The sequence below is a fragment of the Beta vulgaris genome, chromosome 6, assembly GCF_026745355.1.
Source record: "Beta vulgaris subsp. vulgaris cultivar EL10 chromosome 6, EL10.2, whole genome shotgun sequence".
Classification (NCBI taxonomy): Eukaryota; Viridiplantae; Streptophyta; class Magnoliopsida; order Caryophyllales; family Amaranthaceae; genus Beta; species Beta vulgaris.
In genome coordinates, this window is record NC_079207.1 from 40,499,222 (window position 1) to 40,525,645 (window position 26,424).

The following is a 26,424-nucleotide window of genomic DNA, read 5'->3' on the forward strand; positions in this document are numbered from 1 at the left end:
GCAACAATATTAGTTGTTACCAAAAAAAAAGGGGGCGGGTTTCACGACATTCTCTTAGTCTCTCTCACACTCTCTCACACTCTCACACTCTCACACACACACTCTCTCTCTCCTCCGGCGAAAGATTTCGTTCTTCCGACGACGTCTGCAACAAATTTTCGGCGAAAGATTCTCCTCCTTCGTTTTCCGGCGAGTTCGAATTCCTCCACTTCTCTCCTTTGTTGCTCCAACGAATTCATCCGCTTCTATTTCACCGGTGCCACTTCAAATTTCCAGTGCTTCTCCTCAGGCGCTTCTCCTTCGGCGCTTCTCCTCTGAATTTCCGGTGCTTCTCCTTGAATTTCCAGTGCATTCAAGCTGTTTCCTCAAATTTGTCATCTTAGGTTATTTTTTTTGTAAATTTTTCTTAATTAGTGTTTTAATGAAATTTTTGGCTTAAATTGTTGTTTAAAATGATTAGTATAATGTATATATATGCTTAGTTATAAGATTTGAGTATTAAAAACTGATTCTGTGATAATTTTGCTTTAGTTTTTGTATGCCCTAATATGTTATACGGGATTGTTTATTCTAAACTTATTGTGATGTTTTTGCAATTCTTTGTTTAAAGTGATATGCATGCAATACCTTTATATTGATAGACTCACCAATGGGAGGGGAAGGGAAATCTAAGGAATGGTTTGGAACTTGTTGTTTGATGATAACTTGAAATCGCTTGAATGCGATTATTGTTTGGTGAATACTTGGAATCGCTTGAATGAGATTGTTTTTATGTACATCATATTGCCTAGATACCCGTTCAAGACTTACTCATTAGGAGTAAGTCTTGAATACCCCGTTTTGGGACTGTTCTTAAACGTCACATCTCACTTAGGTGGTGAATGTGTGTTGATTCTTTGATCCTAAGTGAAATACGGTTAGTCATTTCCCTAATTTGTTCTCCGGGTACATATAAGATAAACAATTATCTTTATCGTGTTCTTGGAGAACTGAAGGGAAATGCTGCCGAATTTTACTTAGAATCAATGATGATACATGCATTCAGTAGTGGGATTGGACGTTTAAGGATGGGTTAGGTTGGAGTGATAAGACCCAATGGAAGCATGCATTGAATATTAGTTTGTTGTGTTGGAGTTATGTGAATTTTAAATTGATAATAATTTGTATGTATGTGTTGGGGTTTTTAGAAATGGATCGAAGTTGGATGCATGGAAAGCGGAACACGTTGGAGTTCGTAGAAGGTGTGAATGAGTTTTGTAAACGTGCTGTAGAACATCAACAACTTACTTGCGAGGCTGAGATTTATTGTCCATGTGTTGATTGCTACAATGTGAATATGATTTATGATATTAGGATCATAAGGGATCATATTATTCGTCGTGGATTTAGGGCCGAGTATTATATTTGGTTATGGCATGGTGAGAAAGGAAAATATACTCTGGATAGGGTTAATGTTGATGTTGGCACTAGTAATTCATTAGAGATTGATATGTCAATTGTCGGGGTTGAGAATGAAGTTGTGATAGAAGATCATGTTAGGATTGAAGGTGATGATGGAGTAGGTGATGAAAATGACAACGGAGATAATAGTGACACTGAGAATGAAGAGTTTGGTGATCGATTAGGTGAGATGTTGGAAGAGGCTCGTGAACATTTTAATGAGCGGCCACGAGTGTTTGACAGTTTGTCTGAAGCTGCTGGGAAACCCCTTTATTCAGGGTGTACAAAATACACTCAATTGAGTGGGGTTTTAACTCTTTTCAACATAAAAGTGAAACATAATTTGACTGATGTAGGCTTCACATAACTCTTAGAAGCTTTACAAGATATGTTTCATGATGGTAATTTGTTACCAAAATCTACCTACTATGCCAAAAAATTAATGTGTCCTTTGGGTTTGGAATAATATGAGCGGATCGATGCATGTCCGAATGATTTCATGTTGTATCGAAATGAGTATGCGGACCTTTATGAATGCCCGAGGTGTTGTAAGTCCCGCTACAAATTGCCGGATAGGGTTGAGCCCAGACCAGGCAATACTGGCCCTTCTGCGAAAGTGTTGTGGTATATTCCAGTTGTGCCAAGGTTTAAGGTTTAGGAGGCTCTTTTCTATTAAAGAAGATGCACAAAACCTAAGATGGCATGCTGATCGGAGAAAGAAAGATGGGATGCTTAGGCATCCAGCAGATTCTCCTCAATGGAAAGCTATCGATTCCAGATATAGAGAATTTGGTCAGAAAGCTAGGAACTTGAGACTTGCATTGTGTACGGACGGAATGAACCCTTACGGTAATTTGAGTAGTCAACATAGTACTTGGCCTGTTCTTTTAGTGATATACAATCTTCCTCCATGGTTGTGCATGAAACGAAAATATATTATGTTGTCTCTTTTAATTTCTGGGCCTAAGCAGCCGGGAAATGATATAGACATATATCTTGCACCTCTCATCGAAGATCTCAAAAAGATGTGGGACGAAGGTGTTACGGTGTTTGATGCGTATTCTAATGAAGATTTCAGGCTTCGTGCTATGTTATTCTGTACTATAAATTATTATCCTGCTTATGAGAATGGTATGGAGGCTACACATTTGCCACATTGTGGGAAACATGTCTATATCATTAATAGGCAATTCCTACATAGTTCTCATCCATATCGAAAGAAAAAAGCACCATTTAACGGATTTGTTGAAAATGCTCTAGCTCCTAGACCGTTAACTGGAAAAGAAGTTTATAATCGTGTTAAGGGGATGGGAACAGTATTTGGTAAGCGGGTTAAACCTTCGAAAGACGATGGTGTCATTTGGAAAAAAGAGTCTATATTCTGGAGACTTCCTTATTGGAAATACTTACCAGTTAGACATTGTCTTGACGTAATGCATATTGGAAAAAATGTTTGTGATGCAATTATCGGTACTCTGTTGAATATGCCAGTAAATACTAAGGATGGTCTTAAGGTTCGTAGAGATATGGAGAAATTGAAGATTCGGCCTCATTTATGGCCAAAGGTTAAGGAAGAAGCTAAGAAAGGAAAGGGAACAACAACGTATTTGCCTCCAGCTTGCTATACATTGTCTAGGAAAGAGAAACGATTGTTTTGTGAGTGTTTATACGGTATTAAGGTTCCCACTAGATACTCATCTAACATGAGAAGACTTGTTTCTATGACTGATATGAAATTAATTGGGTTGAAGTCTCATGACTGTCATGTGATGATGCAAGTGTTTTTGCCGATTGCAATACGCGAGATTCTTCCAAAACATGTCAGGCTTGCTATCACGAGGTTCTGTTCATTTTTCAATACCATATGCAACAAGATACTTGATCCTGATAAGTTGGATGCTTTGCAAAATGAGGTGGTGATCACACTTTGTCAATTTGAGATGTATTTTCCACCTTCTTTTTTTGACATTATGGTTAGCTTAGTCCTTTATTTGGTAAAGGAGATTAAATTGTGTGGTCCTGTTGAGAGACATATGGGTTCTTTGAAGTGAAGAATCCAGCAAGACCAGAGGCTAGTATTATTCAAGGAACAATTGCCGAAGAGGTTGGAGGATATTGTTCTTCTTATTTTGCTAAAGCTGTGACGATAGGTCTTCCAAAGTCCAGACACGACGGTAGATTAGAAGGCAAAGGTGGGGTCTGAATGCGACATATTTCACATTCATTGAGTGAGTTGCATAAAGCTCATGTTTTCGTGTTGCACCATGAATTGAAGTTAATCCATACTTAGAAAGACATATGCGTGAATTGCGTCACAAAAATCCGTCAAAAGGGGAGAGGGCATTGATGAATGAGCATAACAGGTCCACAATAAAGTAATTGGTGAATTGTCTGCAAACAACCATCATGTACCTGATACAATTAAGTGGTTGGCATACGGTCCACGTGAAAGTTTTAACTCGTATGAAGGATATGATATCAATGGTTATACCTTTTACACTGAACGTCAGGATAAGAAATCAAAGGTGGTCCAGAATTGTAGGGTTTCAACGGTTGCATCATCTAGGGAGTATGCGAGTGCAAAGGATAAAACTCCGATTGATGTTACACAATCATATTATGGGATCATTCAAGAAATATGGGAGCTTGATTATTGTGACTTCACTATGCCTATTTTTCGATGCAAGTGGGGCGGATAATAGACGTGGTTTGCAAAGGGATGAGTGCGGTTTTACTCTAGTCGATATGAGTCGTCTGCGTGACACTGAAGAACCTTTTATCCTCGCATCGCAAGCAAAACAAGTGTTTTATGTATCTAATCCTGTAGACACTCAGTGGTGCATTGTTATTAATGGTAAAAGGCGAATTTTAGGAATGCTTTACTTGGCATTGAGGTGACAGGTGATGAGCAGCCACGCCCCTCAGGCTCGCGTTTATTTCATTATTGTAAATATTCAATATGTAATTTACTTGTTCGTTTTTCAATTTAATTTCCTTATTTTGATTCTTAGATCCACGCCAGACGACGACATATCATGATGCACAAGGGAGCGGGAAGAAGTCAAGTGGGAATCCAAAGGCATTTAGAAAGAGTAAACGAGGTCCCACGATGAATCTACACAACACGGGAGATATGGTCTTAGAGTTTGATGATTTGGGAAGACCAACAAGTAAATAGATGTAATTGATCATACTTAGCTTATTACCATTTCATGTTTGGATTTCTAATTGTTTCTATATTAGGGCAATGGCAAGCCAAGTATGGTATTTGGATCGGTTTTTCTATACGGAAGCTGAACATCAATTGGTCATGGAGACACATTTCTCCTACCTTGTTGGATTTGATGTGGACAGACACTATGGTAACCACCTCTAACATATCATATATACTTAGTTTCATGTATTTATTGGTAGATTTGATTCGTAATACAACATGTAGAGAAGTTGCAACCAAAATAAGTTTTTTTAGGCCATTTCGGGCCATTTTCTTTCCAAATGAATGAATATCAATAGTTTCATGCTAGTTTAAGTTGTAAACACCTCTAACATATCATGTATACTTAGTTTCATGTGTTTATTGGCAGTTTTGATTGGTAATAGAACATATAGACAAGTTGGAACCAAAATTAGCCATTTTGGGCCATTTTCTTTCCAAATGAATGAATATGAATTGTTTCATGCTAGTTTAAGTTGTAAACACCTCTAACATATCATATATACTTAGTTTCATGTATTTATTGGTAGATTTGATTGGTAATACAACATATAGAGAAGTTGGAACCAAAATAAGCTTTTTTAGGACATTTCGGGCCATTTTCTTTCCAAATGAATGAATATGAATAGTTTCATGCTAGTTTAAGTTGTAAACGCCTCTAACATATCATATATACTTAGTTTCGTGTATTTATTGGTAGATTTGATTGGTAATACAACATATAGACAAGTTGGAACCAAAATTAGCCATTTTAGACTATTTTCTTTCCAAATGAATGAATATGAATAGTTTCATGCTAGTTTAAGTTGTAAACACCTCTAACATATCATATATACTTAGTTTCATGTGTTTATTGGTAGTTTTGATTGGTAATACATTATATAGACAAGTTGGAACCAAAATAAGCCATTTTAGGCCATTTTGGGCCATTTTCTTTCCAAATGAATGAAGATGAATAGTTTCATGCTAGTTTAAGTTGTAAACACCTCTAACATATCATATATACTTAGTTTCATGTATTTATTGGTTGTTTTGATTGATAATACAACATATAGACAAGTTGGAACCAAAATAAGCCATTTTAGGCCATTTTCTTTCCAAATGAATGAATATGAATAGTTTCATGCTAGTTTAAGTTGTAAACACCTCTAACACATCATATATACTTAATTTCATGTATTTATTGGTAGATTTGATTAGTAATACAACATGTAGACAAGTTGGAACCAAAATAAGCCATTTGAGCCTATTTTGAAAAACAGAACATGTTTCACATTTGGGACTTGGTTCCATACAAGAAGCAAAACTTGTCTGCTGTGAACATTAGATGGATGGATTCTAAGAGCAAATTGGTGTCTGGTTGGATAATAATGAAGAGAGTTAGATCAAAGAAATAGAAGTTAGGTGATAGTCTGCCAAATGTATACAAGCACATCAAGAAGGAGGATTGGGCCACCTTCAATGAAAAGATGAGTCAATATGCTATAGTAAGTTTATAATCTAATTATTAACTTGGTTTTACTGATTTAAATAATATTATACTATACTAACTTAATGTATTTTTTTTATTTTGCAAAAAAAGCGAGAAAAAGGCGCTCGAGCGCAAAGAAGAACACACATCATCACCACTTAGGTCAGAGAGCTATGGAGATGCTAGAGAGTTGTGAGGCAGGAGAAATTCGGTCCACCTATTTGATTATGGATCGTCATCTAGTACCCATCCTCCTCGTGTCCTCCATTTTAACCGGGGTGATGATTGGTGGTGCGCGATGCATAAGAAAGATCCTGTTACTAAACATCGATTTGTCCAGCTAAGGAAACAACGAAAGCAGCTGACAAATACGTATGTTATCATATAATTAACTTTTAGTTTGACATAAAATATTTTTTCATTTATTAACTACATTATTATTACTGTTAACTAGTGTTTTTGGGCAGTTGGAGTACAAGGAGAAGCAAGCCAAGGGTGAGTTCATTCCGGTTCGTAACAGAGACACCCTTTTTATGGCTCTTGGAGAGAAGCCAGATCATTCGGGTCGCTGTTATGGTTTTGGGGCGTAATGTTGGCTACACAAGCTTTTGGGCACGTACCTCGTACCACTATAGGAGATCGAGTAAGGAACAAGAGGAGGCACTCATACGGAAAATGAGTGAAAGGTGGAGGGAGGACATCGCCACATATATGCGAATTGATGATTTCACAGCACTCTCACCTCACATCCACCTACCGGCCATATCCTTCACCATCTGTGGGCCATCTCCTTCACATGTACAACACCTACTCAGCCACCTACTCAGTCACCTGTGGCTATATCATTTTTCCCTTCACCATTTGCTGGCCATCTCCTACACAGCCCACTCAGCCACCTATTCGTCATTTGTTCCACCATTTGTGTGCCATCTCCTACACAGCGACTCACCACCTATTCCATCATTTGTTCCACCATCTGCTTCACCATTTGCTGGGCCATATCCTGGGCCATCTCCTGGGCCATATCCTGGGCCATCTCCTAGGCCATCTCTCGAGGTAGCTGCTTCACAGCCCACTCAGCTACGTACTCCACTATCTAGATTTTCCAACACTCATTCTCCTCAGCTGAAGGTACATATAATATTATATATACATGTGCTTTATACAAAAAATTATCTTATATACATTCCTTTATACAAATAATTATCATATTTACAGTGTTTTTTATTCAAATAATATCTATATACATGATTTACGTTGCTGTTAGGACGAGGTTCCATGTCGATTGTATTTGATAGATCCAATAGTGGAGAGACTTGTCTAGTGGCAGATGCATATTCTTATGCTTTTGATGAGACCACTACAGTTCATGGTCTAGAATGATGAATGATCACCTAAAGTGAAAATTCATCGAATTATAGAGAAACATGGTCATTTGCCACTACCTGTTCCCGTCCCTGCATATGAGATCGACACTATAGCTATTGTTTTGGGTACTTGGGTGCAATGGCCAAAAAAGTTTAGCACAAATGTTAAGTGATGAGGTAATTGTTCATATAGGCCTCCATTTTTGTAAAAATAATAGCTTTCAATTTAAACATTTCATATCTTATGCGCGTTTTGAAAAATAATTATAGGTTACACCGACACCTAAAAATACAAAAAGGGATTTGGGGGAGGCTGTTAGATCTTCTAGCCACTGCATTCAGCGGTTCGCTTCTCAGTTTAGTCCAGTTATCGACGATCGATCGTTCTTGGACTCCCTCACTGAAGACTGCAGGAGTTAGCAGATACGCTTGCCCTTGCCGTCGCAGACGATGATGCTGTTAGTGTTACCTTGCCGAGATCCTTGTTCCATTATTCGAAAGATGATGGCACCGCTTTTCTGACCAAGGAGGATATTGGTCAGTTTTTGAAAGGAGAAATGATTAATATTTCTATTATCCAAGTGTACATGAGGTAAAAATAATCAAAGTTATGATTTTTTTTATATTTAATTATATGGTAGTTGTATTTTTCACATACTGTTTACTTTTGCCAATTTTTAGGGCTACGCAGTCGGACTTGGATGGATTTGGGGATGCTATTGGACGTGTTTGCTGGATGTGTCCGCAAAGCACCGTTATGGAGGTGCATTCATCGGAGGACGTAACGCCGTACATTGTGCAGACTATGGTTGGATGCGTCGATGTAGATGCTAGTATCATGTTCGCGCCAATCTTTCAAGAGTAATATTCTATCTTAATATCTACAAATATTGATTGTTGCATGATATGTACTTTTTTAAGTAATTATTGTTGTCAAATCTTGCAATAACCAACATTGGATGCTCCTTATCATATGTCCCTTGCTCGGGATAATTTATACCTTCGATTCTGCCAGCTTTCACAAACCGCGGAAGTTAAAGCTTAGAATGCCTATGATAGCATAAGTTGATATACGTTTGATATACTTTAAATGAATTAGATTATAACATACAACAATTAAAGACGGAGTCATTTGATGTTGTATTATCTAGTGCTTTTAGGAGGTTTCGGATGAGCGGCTACAAAGTTCGTCGGGAGAAGCTTTTGTGGAAAAATGTTGAGGATATATAATAGAATTGCTTGATCAATTAAAAGCTTACTTTATTCTCATTATACGGTAAATTTTCTCATTTTCTTAAAACTTTTGATAAAGTGCCTCGCAACAACAAGGAACACGGAGTGCGGTTATTTTGTGATGCGATACATTTTTGACGTACTCGCTTCATATTTTGGTTCGGAGATATGGAAAAGTAAGTTCATATAATTATTCATTTCATATTTAATATATTTAACTATTTGATGCTAACTTTTGTAAATTATTTTCAGGTTGCTCAAACCTTTACCAAAGATCCTTATACGGATGATCAAATCAATGAGGTGAAGAATAAGTGGGCAAGATACTTTATTGATGAGTGCATTGCGTAGGTTAGTTAGTTTATGTTAATTTTCTTTGTTTTTCTAACTTTAGACGAACATACATTATTGCAACTTGTACCAACCAACATTGTAGTGATTTGGATTTCATTATATATATATATATAATATATATATATATATAATATATATATATATATATATATATATATATACGTTGGATTCGCTAAATATTTTGGTTGGATTATAATGGAATTGTATTTATGATGTTGGTTGTTGGGTTGAATATTGGATGATGGATGTTGGAGATAATGGTGGTTGTTTGATGGAATTTTGGATTTGCTTGGATGGTGGATCTCAGAGATGTTATTGGTTGTTGTTGTACAAGTTAATTTCCAATTATGGGTTTATCCAATTTACAAACGGAGCTCTGCCGAAATTTATGCAGAAAATTTAATAGCATATTGCTGCATAGCTTCTTCAAGGTTGCATATATAGCTTCCTCAAGGTTCCCAATCAATATAAAATACAAAAAAAAATTTAAAAAATTAAAAAGGTAATATTGCTGCGGTTTCTGGCCTAAAACCGCAGCAATATTGCTTTTATTATATTTAATTAACAATATTGCTGCGGTTTTGGGCCAGAAACCGCAGCAATATTATGTGTTAACTAGATAATAAATGAAAATATTGCTGCGGGTTGGCCTAAAAACCGCAGCAATATAATTAATACATATTGCTGCCCCCTTAATTGTTGCGTGCCCAAAACCGCAGCAATAGGCCACTTTTTAACCGCGGCAAAAAGCATTTATTCTTCTAGTGGGTGAAAATTTCCTTAATTGGGAAAGGACCTTAAGACTCGTTCTGAGGTTTGAGGGTTGATGTGGATCTTGATGCAAGATTCACTTAGTTAGGGCTTTTTAATGTAGTTTAGTGGCTTTTGTATTTTTGATATTATATTTATTCGAGTATGCTGGCTTATTTCGTCTCAACAACTCAATTAGTAACCGGGATATGAAGAACTAAGGCGTATTTCGTCTCACAGTTCAACTGGGTCTTGGTGGATTCTCTCCCGAAACTTTAATTCACAAGAATTAACTCAAATATTCACTAACTCCTATTATTGATGATCGAAAACTTATATTTATAGTACAAGATTCCTAAACCGACTAAAACTAGTGAAGCTTAACGATAACAACTAATAAACTTATCTATCTTTATTTAAGGATAAAGACAAACAATAACCTATAATTATCTATATCACACGCCTATCATAATATAATTAGCAAAATAAGACTCCTACTTAGACTCAATGATAAGGAATTAGACTCCTATGTACAATAGGATTCCTTCATCACTTAAACACTTAATTAAATTAAAACCCTAATTTACATAAAATTCTAACAGAACTAGAACTCTACATAAATACTACTTCTATTTCATATCAAGGGTCTAGAGGACGTTTTAGATACCCCGCTTCATGTGATAACTGATGAATCAACTAACGCAGAGAAACATCGTGCAAAACACGCTAGTGATAAGTCTATACCAATCACTTGTTTGATGGTAGCAGCCATGGAGCCGAACCTCCAAAAGAGGTTCGAAACCAAGGATGCCTACACGATCATGCAAGAGCTGCGGGCCATGTTTAAAACTCAGGCCCGAGTTGAGCGGTATGAGACTAAAGGGATTCTTGAATGTCACTTGAAGCCGGGTCAAGCTGTTGGCCCCCATGTGTTCGAAATGATGGGTCTTTTCGAAAACATGGAAAGACTTGGGTTCCCTTATAGGCTCGAGTTGGCTACTGACATTATTCTCCACTCACTCCTGATAGTTTCAATCAGTTCAGAATGACCTACAATATGAATGAGTCTGAAAAGACTTTGCAAGAGCTGCATGGATTGTTGGTCAATGCTGAAAGGAACATCCCTAAGGTTGAACCAAAGAAAGAGGTTCTGTTGGTTCAAAAGGGAAAGGGTTTAAAAAGAAATGGGCAGGAAAGAAGGACAAAGGCAAGCAAGTTGCCACTGTCCTGAAAAACCTAAGCCAACCGCCAAGCCAAGGTCGCTGCGGAAAGCAAGTGCTTCCACTGTCACAAGATTGGACACTGGAAGAGGAACTGCCCGATATACTTGGAGGAAATAAAGAAGTCTGGGGCTTCACTTCAGGTATATATGTTATAGAAATCAATTTGACTTCTACTTCTTTATGGGTATTTGATACCGGTTGTGGTTCTCACATAGTTAATGATGTGCAGGGACTAAAAAGAAGTAGGAAGTTGGCAAAAGGCGAGGTAGAGCTACGCGTTGGAAATGGAGCACGAGTTGCTGCACTTGCCTGGAGCTATAGTCTACACTTGCCATCTGGGCTTATTTTAGAATTAAATATTGTTATTTCGTTCCTACAATAACTAAGAACATAATTTCGGTTTCAGTTTTGGATTCTGAAGGTTTTTGCTTTGAAATAAAGAACAAATGTTGTTCCATTTCTTACAATAATATGTTCTATGCCAGAGCTAATTTGATAAATGGTATTATGTGCTTGATAAATCATTACAAGTCTATAACATAGATAGCAAGAAAAGAAATCAAATGATTCTAACCTAACCTATATTTGGCATTGCCGAATGGGTCATATAAACCAAAAGCGCATTCACAAGTTACAAAAGGACGGTATAATTCCATCATTTGATTTCGAATCATTTGATGTATGTGAATCATGCTTAATGGGTAAGATGACAAAATCACCATTTACTGGAAAAGGTGAAAGGGCCAGCGATCTTTTAGGACTCATACATACAGATGTATGTGGTCCTATGAGCACAAAGGCAAGGGGAGGGTTTAATTACTTCATCACCTTCACTGATGATTTGAGTAGATATGGCTATATTTACTTGATGAAACATAAGTCGGAATCTTTTGATAGATTCAAAGAGTTCCAAAATGAAGTACAGAATCAACTTGGTAAGACAATAAAAGCACTACGATCCGATCGTGGTGTGAATATTTGAGCCAAGAGTTTGATGATCATCTAAAGGATTGTGGAATTCTTTCACAATTAACTCCACCAGGAACACCACAGTTAAATGGTGTATCTGAAAGGAGGAATCGAACATTACTAGATATGGTTCGATCTATGATGAGTCTTGCTGATCTCCGATTTCTTTTTGGGGATACGCTCTCGAAACTGCTGCACACACACTAAATAGGAACCCGTCAAAGGCTGTAGAAAAGACTCCATATGAGTTATGGAATGGAAAACCTCCAAACTTGTCTTTTCTTAAAATCTGGGGATGCGAGGTCTATGTAAAGCGGTTACTATCAGACAAACTCGCACCCAAGTCAGATAAATGTCTCTTTGTGGGATATCCAAAAAGACAAGGGGTTATTACTTCTATAACCGTCAAGAGAACAAAGTGTTTGTTGCTCGTGATGGTGTCTTTCTTGAAAAGGAATTTGTTTCTAGAAAGACAAGTGGGAGTAAAATAACACTCGAAGAAATTCGAGATGAGCAACAACTGGACGTGGCTCACACCATGTCAGAGACGGCCCAACAAGACGAAAGTCATGTTAGGAGATAACGTATTCAACGCGTGAACCTCCTACCGTCCCATTCGAAGTTGATTCAAGCGAAAATCTTCAAATTGTTGAAGAGAACGTTTCTCTTGATGCTCAGACCCCGCGTAGGTCTAGTAGACCAAGGATTCCAAACAAAAGGTTGGTTGATTTCCTAATGACTGAAAATTCTGAAATTATGATTTTGGAAAATTCAGAACCTACTACCTACAAACAAGCTTTGACGAGCCCAGACTCTGAGAAATGGCTTGAGGCCATGAAATCCGAGTTAGACTCCATGTCTGAGAATAAAGTTTGGACACTGGTTGACTTGCCATGGGGTTAACCCTATTGGATGCAAGTGGGTGTTCAAATTGAAAAAGACAAAGATGGAAATGTCTATGTCTACAAAGCAAGACTGGTTGCAAAAGGATTCAGACAAGTTCATGGTATAGACTATATGAGACCTTTTTCACGTAGCAATGCTTAAATCAATTCGGATACTTTTAGCGATTGCTGCATTTTCGATTACGAAATTTGGCAGATGGATGTCAAAACCGCATTCTTGAATGGGTTCTTGAATGAGGATATGTACATGACACAACCTGAAGGTTTTGAAGATCCAGAAAATCCTAAAAGGTTTGCAAGCTTCAGAGATCCATTTATGGATTGAAGCAGGCATCTCGGAGCTGGAATCTTCGGTTTGATGAGGCAATCAAACAATTTGGTTTCATCAAAAGCGAAGAAGAGTCTTGTGTTTACAAGAAGTTTAGTGGGAGCAGTTAGTCTTCTTGGTTCTGTATGTAGATGACATACTAATCATGGGAAAGACATACCAATGCTTGAGTCAGTCAAGGAATGGTTAAAGAGTTGTTTCTTTATGAAGGACCTTGGAGAAGCTGAGTACATACTGGGAATTAAATCCATAGAGATAGGTCTCGAAGGATGATTGGGCTAAGTCAAGAAACTTATATTGATAAGGTTCTTACAAGGTTCAACATGGAAAACTCGAAGAGAGGTTTCGTTCCCATGTCACATGGCATATCGCTTAGCAAGAGTCAGTGCCCGACTGAGCCTGATGAGTTAAAGCGAATGAGTAGCATTCCTTATGCTTCGGCTATAGGGTCTATCATGTATGCCATGATAAGTACTCGACCTGATGTTGCATATGCCTTGAGCATGTGAGCAGGTTCCAAGCAAATCCAGGAGAAGCACACTGGACTGCAGCTAAGAGCATCCTTAAGTACTTGAGGAGGACTAAAGGCATGTTCTTAGTATATGGGGGACAAAGTGAGTTGGTTGTTGAAGGTTACACGGATGCAAGCTTCCAAACCGACAGAGATGACTACCGCTCTCAGTCAGGGTATGTCTTTCGTCTGAATGGAGGAGCAGTGAGCTGGAAGAGCTCAAAGCAAAGCACTGTAGCAGACTCTACGACAGAATCAGAATATTAGCAGTAGTTGAAGCAGCTAAGGAAGCAGTTTGGATAAAGAAGTTCTTGACAGAGCTGGATATCGTACCTAGTGTTCTGGAAGGAATTGAGTTGTTTTGTGACAACAATGGTGCTATTGCGCAAGCAAAAGAACCAAGGTCACATAACAAGTCCAAACATGTGATGAGGAAGATCACCTCATTCGAGAGATAGTTGACAGGAAGGATGTCAGAATCTGCAAAGTTCATACGGATGAGAACGTGGCTGATCCGCTAACTAAACCACTACCTCAACCCAAGCATGAGTGTCACGCTAGGGCTATAGGCTTGAAGCAAATGTTAGAGTGGCTTTAGATTGTACTAGGTTTAGAGAAACTTTTTACAATGTAAAGACATGGTCTTGCTATTTGTGTTTATGATAATAAATTTTTCTTATTTAATTTTGGTTTGGTATTAAATAAAATGTCCAAAATATATCTTGAATTCTATGGTTTTGTCAAATATGTGATTTGATGAATGAAACACCATAAGTGAACAGATTCATAGAATATTAAAGTTCCTAATCTAAGTCATTAAACTGGACATAAATGACTTATTAAAGGGATTAGCATATAAGATTGATTGATAGCGCCGTTTCATGGGCTATGGAAACATAGAGATGTTTAATCAATCATATGGATATGTATAGTTGATACATAGTCGAACTATACCTACTTAGAAGTTCTGTAACTTCGAAATTATATTAGTAGATTCCTGAGACATGAGTGAACATTACTTAGCCCAATGATTGTATACTTTGATACTGTCAAACGTCATGCCGTAAAAGGGGACTATAAAGGCAGCATTCAGGTTGTGCTAAAAGTTGAGTGGAGTATTGGTTACTACAAGATTGGAAAAGTCCTCCATATGAGATAGGATAGGTGTCTTGGCCCCTTGAAGAGTGAAAAATTGAAAATGCATGGCCTGCTCAAATGGATCATTCGATGATCATTTGTTTTGACAATTTGAACTCGGATTTCAAGGAATAATTTGAAAGCTAGTATGGATGATATAGAAATATGATCATACTATCAAATTAAGAATTAAGAGACTTGAGGAATAAAAACATTGCACACTCGTCTCGGACAAGTGGGAGATTGAAGGATTTATGTCCTCGACTTAAATGCAATTACTAATATATATGGATCGTATTATGAGATAATAATTCGTTATTTGGGTCGTCTATACGTCTTGCTAGAGAACGATATAGAACTTCGGGTTAGTAATTAATAAACCCGAAGCCCAATATAATGGATTCTACAAGGTCACACATTAAAGTTGGATCAACAAAAGAAACCTAGACCGCAAGAGGGCCCTAGGGTGGCCGACCAAGAGCAAGGAAAAGGGGAGAGATTTCTGACCTAATATATATTTATATATTGGGTTAGGCAGAAAAGAAAATACATAAGATATCTCTTATTATATTCTCTCTCCTATTCCCTCTCTAAAAAGTCACGTGTAATACTCCTTAAACGTTTAGAAATTTTCTTCCTTTCATACTAGCATTGGTGGAGTGTTGATCCGGGTTGGTGGACCAAGTAGAGGAATCGCATCCGAGGATCTTTATCCGGATTACTCAAGCTTTGTGAAATTCACGCTACAAAGGTTATTTCTAAACTTATATGTGATCCTTAATTATATATGCATGTGATCCTGATTTAAGTGCTTATGAATTAGATTCATGAAATTCCGCTTATAGTACTTATAGATTCCCACACTCTTATGCTTACAATTATAAACATTATGATCGAATTGCTCTACCTCTTCTCATATATGTTTTGCCTTTGATTCCTTTTCACTGTTCAGCTGTTGGAAAATTTGTCATCATGCGCACTCATCTTTTGCAAACAATCTCAGTTAGTGCCTTTTGTATCCAAAAGAAAAAGATGGGAGGATAAGGTAATTGTTATGTTTCTCTACTTCTTAAACATAATTAACAAGCATCTTTATAATATTGTTGTTGAAGATTTCATCTTAATATTTTTTTATTGCAGGAAAAAGAGAATCAAAATGCCGAATTGGAGTAGCAACACATGACATCAAGGTCGCTAGGAAAATGGATGCATATAGCGAGATGATAAAAGATGGAGTACAAATATATGACTATTAGATCTAGTTTTAGATTACCATACGATCTGAATACATTATTGTTGGATGATTTTGATTTTAGATTGAACATATATTATTTTTTATTAGTTTATTATCTATGAAAGTAGCACTAATAGGTGTACAAAATTCTATAGTTATTAAAATATAAATATAATTTTCAACTCATATATTAATTTTAATTTATATATATGTCTATACACATATTCCCTAATAAAGAAAAGTGTTACTTAATCACCTAGAAGGTGCTATACAATATGACAAGAAAGTGTTACCTAATAACACAAGAGATGCTACTTTAAATGGTAAAATGTGATACGTAAAGTTTAATGAAGTGTTACTATAGGTTATGGTAGCATTACAATATGCTACTAATAATATGAAAAGTGTTACATAATAAATTTGAATTAATACTTTTAAAGTGTAACAATAGGTATTAAAAGTGTTACATAAACGAATCTAAAGTAACATTTGTTTGAGTGTTACTATAGGCGATCAAAAGTATTTCTAATAGCATAGGTGATACGGGCAGATGTAACACCCAAAAAAGTGTTACCTATTATCTTATGTTACACTTTAAGCACTTTAAGTAACACCTTATGGGTGTTACTTAAAGCTAGTTATGTAGTAGTGTCACTTGTCTGCTGTCTATTCTTTTGTATTAACTCTTTGCTTGGAAAGATTATAAATATCACCGGTTTCGCTTTAAAAGCTCTTCAATCATTCGATATTTTTTTGTACTTAATCTATTTAGAAGAATTATTCTATATTCATTATGTTTATTGTGCTCTTAAAGATTATGAGTATGTATTCTTTTTCGAAAGCTTAGTGAGGTAAGCTATGTTTTTACCTGTTTGATTATGGTTTAAATTTCTTCGATGTTTGGATTGAAATATAATAATTCCTATTGATTTGTTATAATTTTTTAATTCATGTAATTGCGCAATATCATGGGTTATGCGTACCTAATATGAGTTAGAATTGAAAGATCATATTCATTAGAGGCTTTTTTCAATTGGTAGATCTGATTATGTTGAGCGACCGTACGAGCATATGTTGGTCTAAGAGTGTTAAGACTTGATTGTAGGATTAACAAAATACTCTAATTCCTCGAACCTTAATCCAAGTATTGTTGAATTGTATTGCAGTGATTACATGAGTATAAGCATAGTGGACCGATTGAGTGCCCTATGTATTTAATTATTTGATAAACATCCATCCATTTGTGATCTAGTTTATTTTAGTTTAGTTATTAATCATTCAACAATTTTCTCTTGAAGTAGTTAAATAATTGAATATCAATTTATAGAAATCCTCTCCCTGTTGTCCGAACCATATTTTGCAAGTCTCTACTAACAACAGATACCGCGCATTTACGGTATATATTTTAAAACCCATTAATATGCAAGAAGCAAATTAAGAGGTTTATAAGAAAAACTTGATGATCAAAGTTGTTCTGACTGCATCCTCAAAAGGTCCTTGTGTTGCTAATTTACAAAGTGATGTATTTAATCTTCTAAGATCAAATAATTCAAAAGGTGCTAATTTTGGAAGCAATGGTGCAACAGATTAGGCAAAACTTCCATAGACTGGGAACTCGAAACACAATATCTGACTTGTATGCAATAACAGAACTTCAAAACAAATAAAATAACATAAAACGAGAACAATACAAGTCGTACTCAATTTGAAGAGTATATGAAAGGGTTTTTTATTGTGAAATTCGAAAACCCTAACTTTTATATATGCAAACAAGACTCAACTAGAAAGATAAAATCTCGCACTCAAGAAGGACTAGAAATATCACAACATGATTCTCCCGAAAAACATAACGGAAGAGAAACATGCAAAAATAAGAACCATCCAGTATGTGATGCAATACCTATGTATACATGATATAATTTCTTCGAAACATCAATCATATTCATGAAGCAGATCTAAACCACCGTCGGGTGTGAATGCTGGTGAAGCTTCCAGGGCAGAAGCTCTCTACAACATGATAGAGGAAGACTTTGAGAAACGATGAACAAACTAATAATTCGAGTAATTCAGAAGAACCTAGAAATTAGGAGAAAATAAAATCTGAAAGTTTGGGAGGTTATTGAAGAAACAACGAGGTCGACGCCTTGTGATTCAACTGCGGCATATTGAGAGGACGAAGGAGGAGCAAGGACGACGGAAGAGGACGCGAGTACAATACTCGGGTCGAGAGAGCGATAGACTTAGGGAGGAAGGGCTGATGAGGAGGCCGATAAATTAAATTGTTTTAGTAATACGCGTAAGTACTGCTTTCATGAATTGATATAAGAGAGGGTCCAAATTAAGTGCTCAGGTTAATTAGTCAACCGGAGCATTTGATGTCAAATGCTCCGGTTAACTAATCAACCAAAGCACTTGTAAATATTTTTTATTAAAATTTTCACAAATGCTCGGGTTGATTAGTCAATCGGAGAATTTGACAAGTAGCAAAAGCGGTTTTTTCCACTATTGTAACAAGTGTGGAAGTTTGTGTAATCAAATCATGATTGTTCGAACAAGTTAAAGAAACAAAGAACAAGATAGTTCTTAGATTACTCAATGATAAAGGCAAAGCCACCACAAGGAATAAATCTAAGGGTTTTGAATATATAAAGGCAAAGCCACCAACAATCAAGAGAATTTGTGTAAACAAACTCAAGTTTAAAACTCACGAAAGGTTATTAATCACTATATTAAAATTTGAACTACATAAGTTGTATTTATACTAATTCTATCATGCTAATCCTAATAAGAAACACCTAAACTAATACAAACAGGCTTAGGAAAAATCCCTAATTCCTAGACTCTCTAGACTCCTTGAATCATGTAAAATCCATCGTTTTAAGAACGTAGGCAAAACCATGATTCCCAATACAAACAGAACTAGGAAAGCCATAAAGATATGAGTTCTAGCAGAACTAGAACCCTCATATACATGTTCATATCACACGCCTACTCTATACTACCTAGGTTGATTAGCAAGCATGCTACCACCTTCGTAGTCATCCCCATGAAGAGTCCTCCATGTACATCAATTGAGCCAAGGTCTACTGAAACATTCTTATGTACTAGAGCTAGTAAACTTGCATCAACTACTCATGTATCATCCTCCTCTTCTTTAGAAACAATTGACCTTAATTGAGCCATCTCATCATCATGGACATATGGAGCCAAATCTCCCACATTCACAGTGGCACTCACATTGTAGTCTCCAGGTAAGTCAAGCTTGAAGGCATTATCATTGACCTTCTCTACAATCTTGAATGGACCATCTGAACGTGGCATGAGCTTATTGTTTCTAAGGCATGGGAACCTCTCCTTCCTTAGGTGCAACCGAACCAAATAACCAACCTTGAACATATGTTGTACTCGATTTTTGTTAGCTAGTTGTTGATACTTGGCGTTCACCTTCTCAATTCTGGCCTTTACTTGTGCATGAAGCTTTAGCATAGCTTGCGCCTTCTCCTTAGCATCCACATGATACACTTCATCACTAGGGAAGGGAATAAGATCAATAGGCACCCTAGGGTTAGTATCATAGACAACCTCAAAAGGAAACATCTTGTGGCATAAGTAGGTACCTATTATAAGCAAACTCAGCATATGCAAGCTTCACATCCCAATCCTTAGACTTCTTGCCTTACCAATCCCCTAATAAGCACCTAAAGTTCTATTAGTTACTTCAGTTTGCCCATCAGTCTGAGGATGGTGTGATGTACTAAGACACAACTTTGTACCAAGAAGCTTAGGCATGGATTCCTCCAAAATAACATTATCATCCTGTTCCTCAATTTCTACCTTAGACAGTTTCCTCTTGCTAGAGGAACTAGGAGCTGTTCTCCCTTGAATGAGTACTCCTTCTTGGACAGAAAGATCCAATCCATTTAGAGTTTTCTCATTCAAGATATTCCCTTGCTTAACTCCTAAAGTAGGCCATCCGGTTAGTCTCACTTCAAAGTGATGAAGGAGAGACGTAATCAAGGCTCCATAACCAATGACACAGGATTCTCAATACAGTGGGAATAATGTTGGATAAAGAGAGAAGGGAAGTTGATTTGAATGTGGTGGTCTAAACAAAACATGTAGCACATGTCTAAGAGACCCACTTCATTCCTCTTTTCAGTGCGAGGAATGAGTCCTCTCCACACTAAGTTGAACAAGATTTTGTGAAGTGGAGAGAGTAGGTTATGATTTATCTTGTTATGACCAGCAGTTCCTCCAAAGAATTCAACAATTTTATCCTGAGGAAAATTCGGAAAAGAAACAGTTCCTTTCCATTTAAAATACAAATCGGTTCCTTTGCAAGGAACTTCCCAAACCTTTCCCAATGTGGCTTGATTAAACTTAATTTTCTTTCCCCTAAATTCAGTTGTGAAAAGACCATCAATATTAGTAAAATTCGCACAAAATTCATCCATTGTTAAAGGAACAAGTGCATTGTTAAATGCAAATTCAAATAAGAATTCCATACCTATCCTTTAGAATGTTTGTTAATTCATGAAATTCTACTTTATTTGCCCATTCAAATCTACACAAAAACCCAGTACATACCGTGATTCGCTCTTTCAACCCTTTCTTGGAAAAAGAAAATGTTCCTTTCGAAGGAACAGGAGTAACATCTTCTTCCCCTGATTGTTCGGGTTTCTTCTTCATCATCTTCCCCAATTAATTTTCTTCTCGCATACTCCTTCTTGGAGATTCTAACTGTTGCTCACTTATGGGGTTTCTTGATTTGGTCAATTCTAGGTTTTGGTAGGAGAAGGAGAATTTCCTTTTGAGGAGTTGGTAGTTTTTGATGTTGAAAAGGAGAGTTGCGTGAGGTTCTTGCCATGATTTGAAGTAGAGTTGGGGTTTTTAGGATGTGAAGAGGTGTGAGGAGTTTTCTTAATGGCGAAGATAAAGGTTGGAGGAACACGTTTCTTGAATGATATTAAAGAGGGAATTGCATGTAAAGGTTTTGACACGCGGGAAAATGATAAAAAAAATAAAAAGAAAAAGAAAACAAAAGAAATAAATGAGAATCAAGATTTAATTAAATCTGATTCCTTATATTTTGGATTTTTCGATTTTTATGAGTTTTAATTTTTGAAAGAAAATAAATGCTAAGGAACTTGTGCTATAGGAACAACTAATGCTACATATCAATTCCTTCATATCATGCATGTTTCTTACCTTAGGAACAGTAAGGGGAGTATTATGTGACATTTGTGAGTTGTTTAATTCTTTGAATTCATTTTATGTTTTGTAACATTCCAATTTGCAATGGTCTTAGGCAATTAAACACAATTATTTTTAGCACACAAAGTCACTCAAATTGATTCAAACATGGGGGAATGACATAGGAACAATCACTTAATTTTTATTAACCCTAACTCAAGCCTTAATTTTTCATATCTATCTCTTTGCAAAGGCTTAGTTAGTATATCAGCAATCTGATTCTCAGTTTGACAAAACTCAAGTTTAATCAAACCTTTTTCAACATTTTCTCTTAAAAAGTGATGTCTATATATATGTTTAACTCTGAATGATGCACTGGATCTTTAGAAATACTGTATAGCACTAGTATTATCACAATAAATAGGAACACAATCAAAGTTTATTCCATAGTCACTAAGTTGTTGTTTTATCCAAAGCATTTGAGAGCAACATGCAGCAGCTGCTACATATTCTGCTTCAGCAGTGGATAAAGCAACTGTGTTTTGTTTCTTGGTACTCCAAGAAACTAAACTATGACTAAGGAATTGTGCCATACCTGAGGTGCTTTTCCTATTTACAAGATCTCCAGCATAATCTGCATCTGCATATCCTTTTAGTCAATGTATCACTTCTTGGATAGTAGAGTCCAAGATCATCTGTTCCTTTAAGATATCTAAGAATTCTCTTCACAGCAGTAAGGTGAGACTTTTGGATTTGCTTGAAATCTAGCACACAAACCAACACTGAAAGCTATGTCTGGACGACTAGCAGTTAGATACAAAAGTGAACCAATCATTCCTCTATATTTTGTTTGATCAACACTTGTTCCTATGGAGTCTTCATCTAATCTAGTTGAAGTTCCCATAGGAGTGTGATTTATCTTTGAGTTTTCGAGGCCATTAATAGTTCCTTTATGTATTTTTGTTGGTGAACAATTATTCCCTTTTCAGTTTGTTTGATTTGTAGTCCAAGAAAGAAATTTAACTCACCCATCATACTCATTTCAAATTCATTACTCATGAGACTTGAGAATTCTTTGCACAATGTTTCATTAGTAGCTCCGAATATGATGTCATCAACATATATTTGAACAAGAAAATGCAGTTCCTTTAGATTTTAGGAACAAGGTTTTATCAACCTTTCCTCTTTTAAAATTGTTTTCTAAAAGGAACTTTGATAATCTCTCATACCATGATCTAGGTGCTTGTTTTAACCCATAAAGAGCTTTATCAAGCTTGTAGACATGATTTGGGAGATTATTATTTTCAAAGCCGGGGGTTGTTCAACATATACATCTCTCATTAGATAGCCATTTAAAAATGCACACTTAACATCCATTTGATATAGTTTAAATCCCATGTAAGCAGCAAATGCAATTAAAATTCTAATGGCTTCTAATCTAGCTACAGGAGCAAAGGTTTCTTCATAATCTATTCCTTCTTGTTGATTATAACCTTTTACTACAAGTCTAATGGTTCCATGTTCATCTAGTTTGTTTCTAAACACCCACTTTAAGCCAATTACTTTTTGTTGTTTAGTTGAGGAACTAGATGCCATACCTTGTTTCTTTCAAACTCATTTAATTCAGCTTGCATGCAGTAATCCAATCAGAGTCAGTTAAGGCTTCTTCATGATTTCTTGGTTCCATCATTGATAGGAACGCATGAAATGCACAAAAGTTCCTTAACTGAGATCTAGTTTGCGTACCTTTGGATATGTCGCTGATTATGAGTTCCATTGGATGTGACTTTTGTTGCCTCCAAGGTTTTGGTTGAAACTCTCTTATAGGAACATGTTGTTCCTCATGAGTTCCTTGAGTAGATGAGGAACTCATCAGTTGTTCCTCTGTTAGCCTCGGTGGACTCAGTTCCTTCATTTTGAGGAACAGAACATCTTCTCCTCCTTGAGGAACAGGAACATCATGATTATTTTTCATTTCCTCGTTCCTTTCCACTTTCACTTCTTCTTCTTCTTGTGAATCTGCATTTTACTCACTTGGTTGTACCAACCCAATTTCATAGTCATCAACCTGTATGCTTGGATTATATTTGTCAGATTCATCAAAGATTACATGAATATTTTCTTCAACACACATAGTTCTCTTGTTATATACTCTAAAAGCTTTACTATGTGAGTATCCTAAAAATATGCTTCATCACTCCTTGCATCAAATTTTCCAAGATTATCTTTTCCATTATTATGCACATAACATTTGCAGCCAAATGTTCTAAAATAGGTGATATTTGGTTTCTTTCCAAAATAAAGTTCATAAGGAGTTTTATTAATGATAGGTCTCATCATGGCACGATTAATTATGTGACAAGCAGTATTAACAGCTTCAGCCCAAAAGTTCCTTGGAAGTTCACTAGCAATTAACATGGTTCTAGACATTTCCTCCAAAGTTCTATTTTTCCTTTCTACAACACCATTTTGTTGTGGTGTTCTAGGGGCAGAAAAATTATGATCTAGGCCATTATCTCTGCTTAAGTCATCAAATTTATAATTTTCGAATTCTTTGCCATGATCTGATCTAATGTGCATTATTTTATGACCACTCAAGTTTTGAACTCTTTTAGCAAAGACAAGGAACTCATCATAAGTTTCATCTTTACTATGAGAAAAATAACCCAAGTATACCTAGAGTAGTCATCTACAATACAAGTACATACCTCTTTCCACTTCTGCTTTGAATTCTCATGGTCCACATAAGTCCATATGAATTAATTCTAATGGTTTAGTGGTACTTACAATCGTTTTAGATTTGAAAGAGGATCTTACTTGCTTACCTCGTGCACATGCATCACAAACTTGATCAATATGAAATTTTATGGATGGTAATCCTAAAACAAATCTTTTGATCTAAGTTTCTCAAGTAATGAAAAGCTAGCATGTCCTAGACGCTTGTGCCAAAGAAGTGAATCATCTTCAATAACACTAAGACAAGTTAAATTGATTTGAGGAACAAGGTCAGATCCACAATGTATGTGTTCCCTTTCCTTGTTCCTTCCAAGATAACCTTCTTAGTTTTAATGTTGATGATCAAGCATTTTTCTTTATCAAATTTTACAGTATTTCCTTGTCACAGAATTGAGAAATCTTAATAGATTATGTTTTAGACCTTCAACTAAAAATACATTTTCAATGGAGTGTAGTGGTGACTTACCACCTTACCCATGCAACATGTTACCTTTCTTATTCATCAAAATGTTACACTTCCACCTTCATAGGTTGTGAGTGAGAGAAACTTAGTTTTGTCTCCTGTCATGTGCTTGGAACAACCACTATCGAGATACCATGTGTTGTTCCCCCTCACTCCAACCTGCAAAAATCAACTAGTGTTAGTTGTAGGAACCCCATCTTTCGTGGGTTCCTGTTCTTGACTAGGATTTGTTTTGACAACCCATTTTTTCTTACTTATTTCACATTTTTCCAATCATCTCAGATTTTAGTTGACATTGATTTATGTAATGACCTACCTTCCACAATACATACAAAATTATCACTAGGTAGATCAACATATTTCTTTGTCTTGTTCCTTTTCTTGTAGTTTTCAAAACCAAGACCTTCCTTCCTTTGGTCTGTGGTTTCTCAATCCACTTAGGAACTTCATGATTTTGCCTCTGTTCCTTGCGACAACCAGTTCCTTTTTAAGATTACAGATCTGTTCCTTTAAAATTTTTCTCTTTATTCATAATTTTCAATCTCAGATCTGTATCCTTTCAAAGGGTTGATCTTATATCAAAGGAACTCAGAACAGGGACAAACTCCTTCAAGTGTGAAATCTCTAAATTAATTAGATAATTTTCATTTTTCAAACTTTCATAACATTCTTTGATTTTAAGTTTTTATCAAATAAATCAAAGAATCTTGTTTCAACATCTGTTCTCATTTTCTTAAGCCATTCTATGTTCCTTGCAAACTTTAAGGCTTGCTTTGTTTACGTTTTTCACGTTCATCTCTACATTCAAGAATTGCATCATAAAGAAGATCATATATTTCAGCCTAGTTTTACAATCTAAGTCTGACTCAAGACCATGTTGACTTACCTCAACTTTTTCTTCATCTTCTTTTTCGTCAGTGTTTGCCATGAGGCAAAGGTTTGCTGTTTCTTCAGTTTGTTGTTCCTCTTCTTCTTTCGTCTCTGAATCTCCCCAAGCAGCTATCATAGCTTTGCGCACATTTGCCTTAGAAAAGGGTGTCTTTGATTCTTTGTTCCTTTCAGCAAAGCGTTCCTTGTTCCTTTCTTTGGTTTTGTCATTTTCCCAAAGAGGACATTCCTTGATGAAGTGATCTGTACTACCACATTTATGACAAGCAGCTTTGTTAGAAAATTTCTTAGTTTTACCTTTGAAGTTTCCATTCTTCATGTTCCTTACATCTTTCGAAATTTTCGAACCATGAGGGCTGCTTCTTCTTCTTCACGAATCAATCTCTCATCATCTGCTTTGAGAGCAATTGATTTTGATTTGGAGCTTTCACCATATTCAGTATCAAGGTGAAGCTCATGAGTCATAAGTGACCCTGCCAGCTGTTCTAAGTTGAACTTAGTGAAGTCTTTTGTTTCTTGAAGAGCAGTGACTTTAGCCATCCATCTGTCCTTAGGAAGACTCCTAAGAACCTTTCGAACCTGTTCCTCAGATAAAATAAACTTTCCAAGAGAAGCCAACTCATTAATAATGTTAGTAAAACGAGTAAACATGTCTCGATGCTTTCTTGATTTCATGCAGAACAGTTCATATTGATTCATAAGTAAATCAATTTTCGATCTTTTAACTTCATTAGTTCCTTCATGGGTTACTTCTAGTAAATCCCATATTTGCTTTGCGGATTTGCATCCCATGATCCTATTATGTTCATGGGGTCCAAGTCCACAATGCAACAGTTTAATAGCCATGGCATTTACTTCCATTTTTTCAAAATCAGATTTGTCATAATCAGAGAGGGGTTTTAGAGTTACCTCATTTTTGTCATTTGTAGTTGTGACTTCGAAATCACCAACTTCAATGACTCTCCATACCTGATAGTTTTCAGCTTTGATGAATATCTCCATGCGGTT

The 26,424-nt window shown here is 36.2% G+C and overlaps 1 protein-coding gene and 1 long non-coding RNA gene across 2 annotated transcripts; both read left to right on the top strand.

Annotated features, from left to right (window-relative positions):
* Nucleotides 1-1,125: 1,125 nt before the first annotated feature.
* On the top strand, nucleotides 1,126-6,120 carry LOC130592009 (uncharacterized). The gene is made up of 3 exons (XM_057396039.1): nucleotides 1,126-4,610; nucleotides 4,684-4,802; nucleotides 5,917-6,120. Exon 1 carries the CDS (start codon nucleotides 1,908-1,910, stop codon nucleotides 3,489-3,491), a length of 1,584 nt encoding a protein of 527 aa, XP_057252022.1. The 5' UTR covers nucleotides 1,126-1,907; the 3' UTR covers nucleotides 3,492-4,610; nucleotides 4,684-4,802; nucleotides 5,917-6,120.
* Nucleotides 6,121-8,983: 2,863 nt separating this feature from the next.
* Nucleotides 8,984-16,212, top strand: LOC130591928 (uncharacterized). Its single transcript, XR_008969880.1, has 3 exons — nucleotides 8,984-9,076; nucleotides 15,855-15,947; nucleotides 16,043-16,212. It is a non-coding gene; the product is annotated as an uncharacterized LOC130591928 (long non-coding RNA).
* The last annotated feature ends 10,212 nt before the right edge of the window (nucleotides 16,213-26,424 follow it).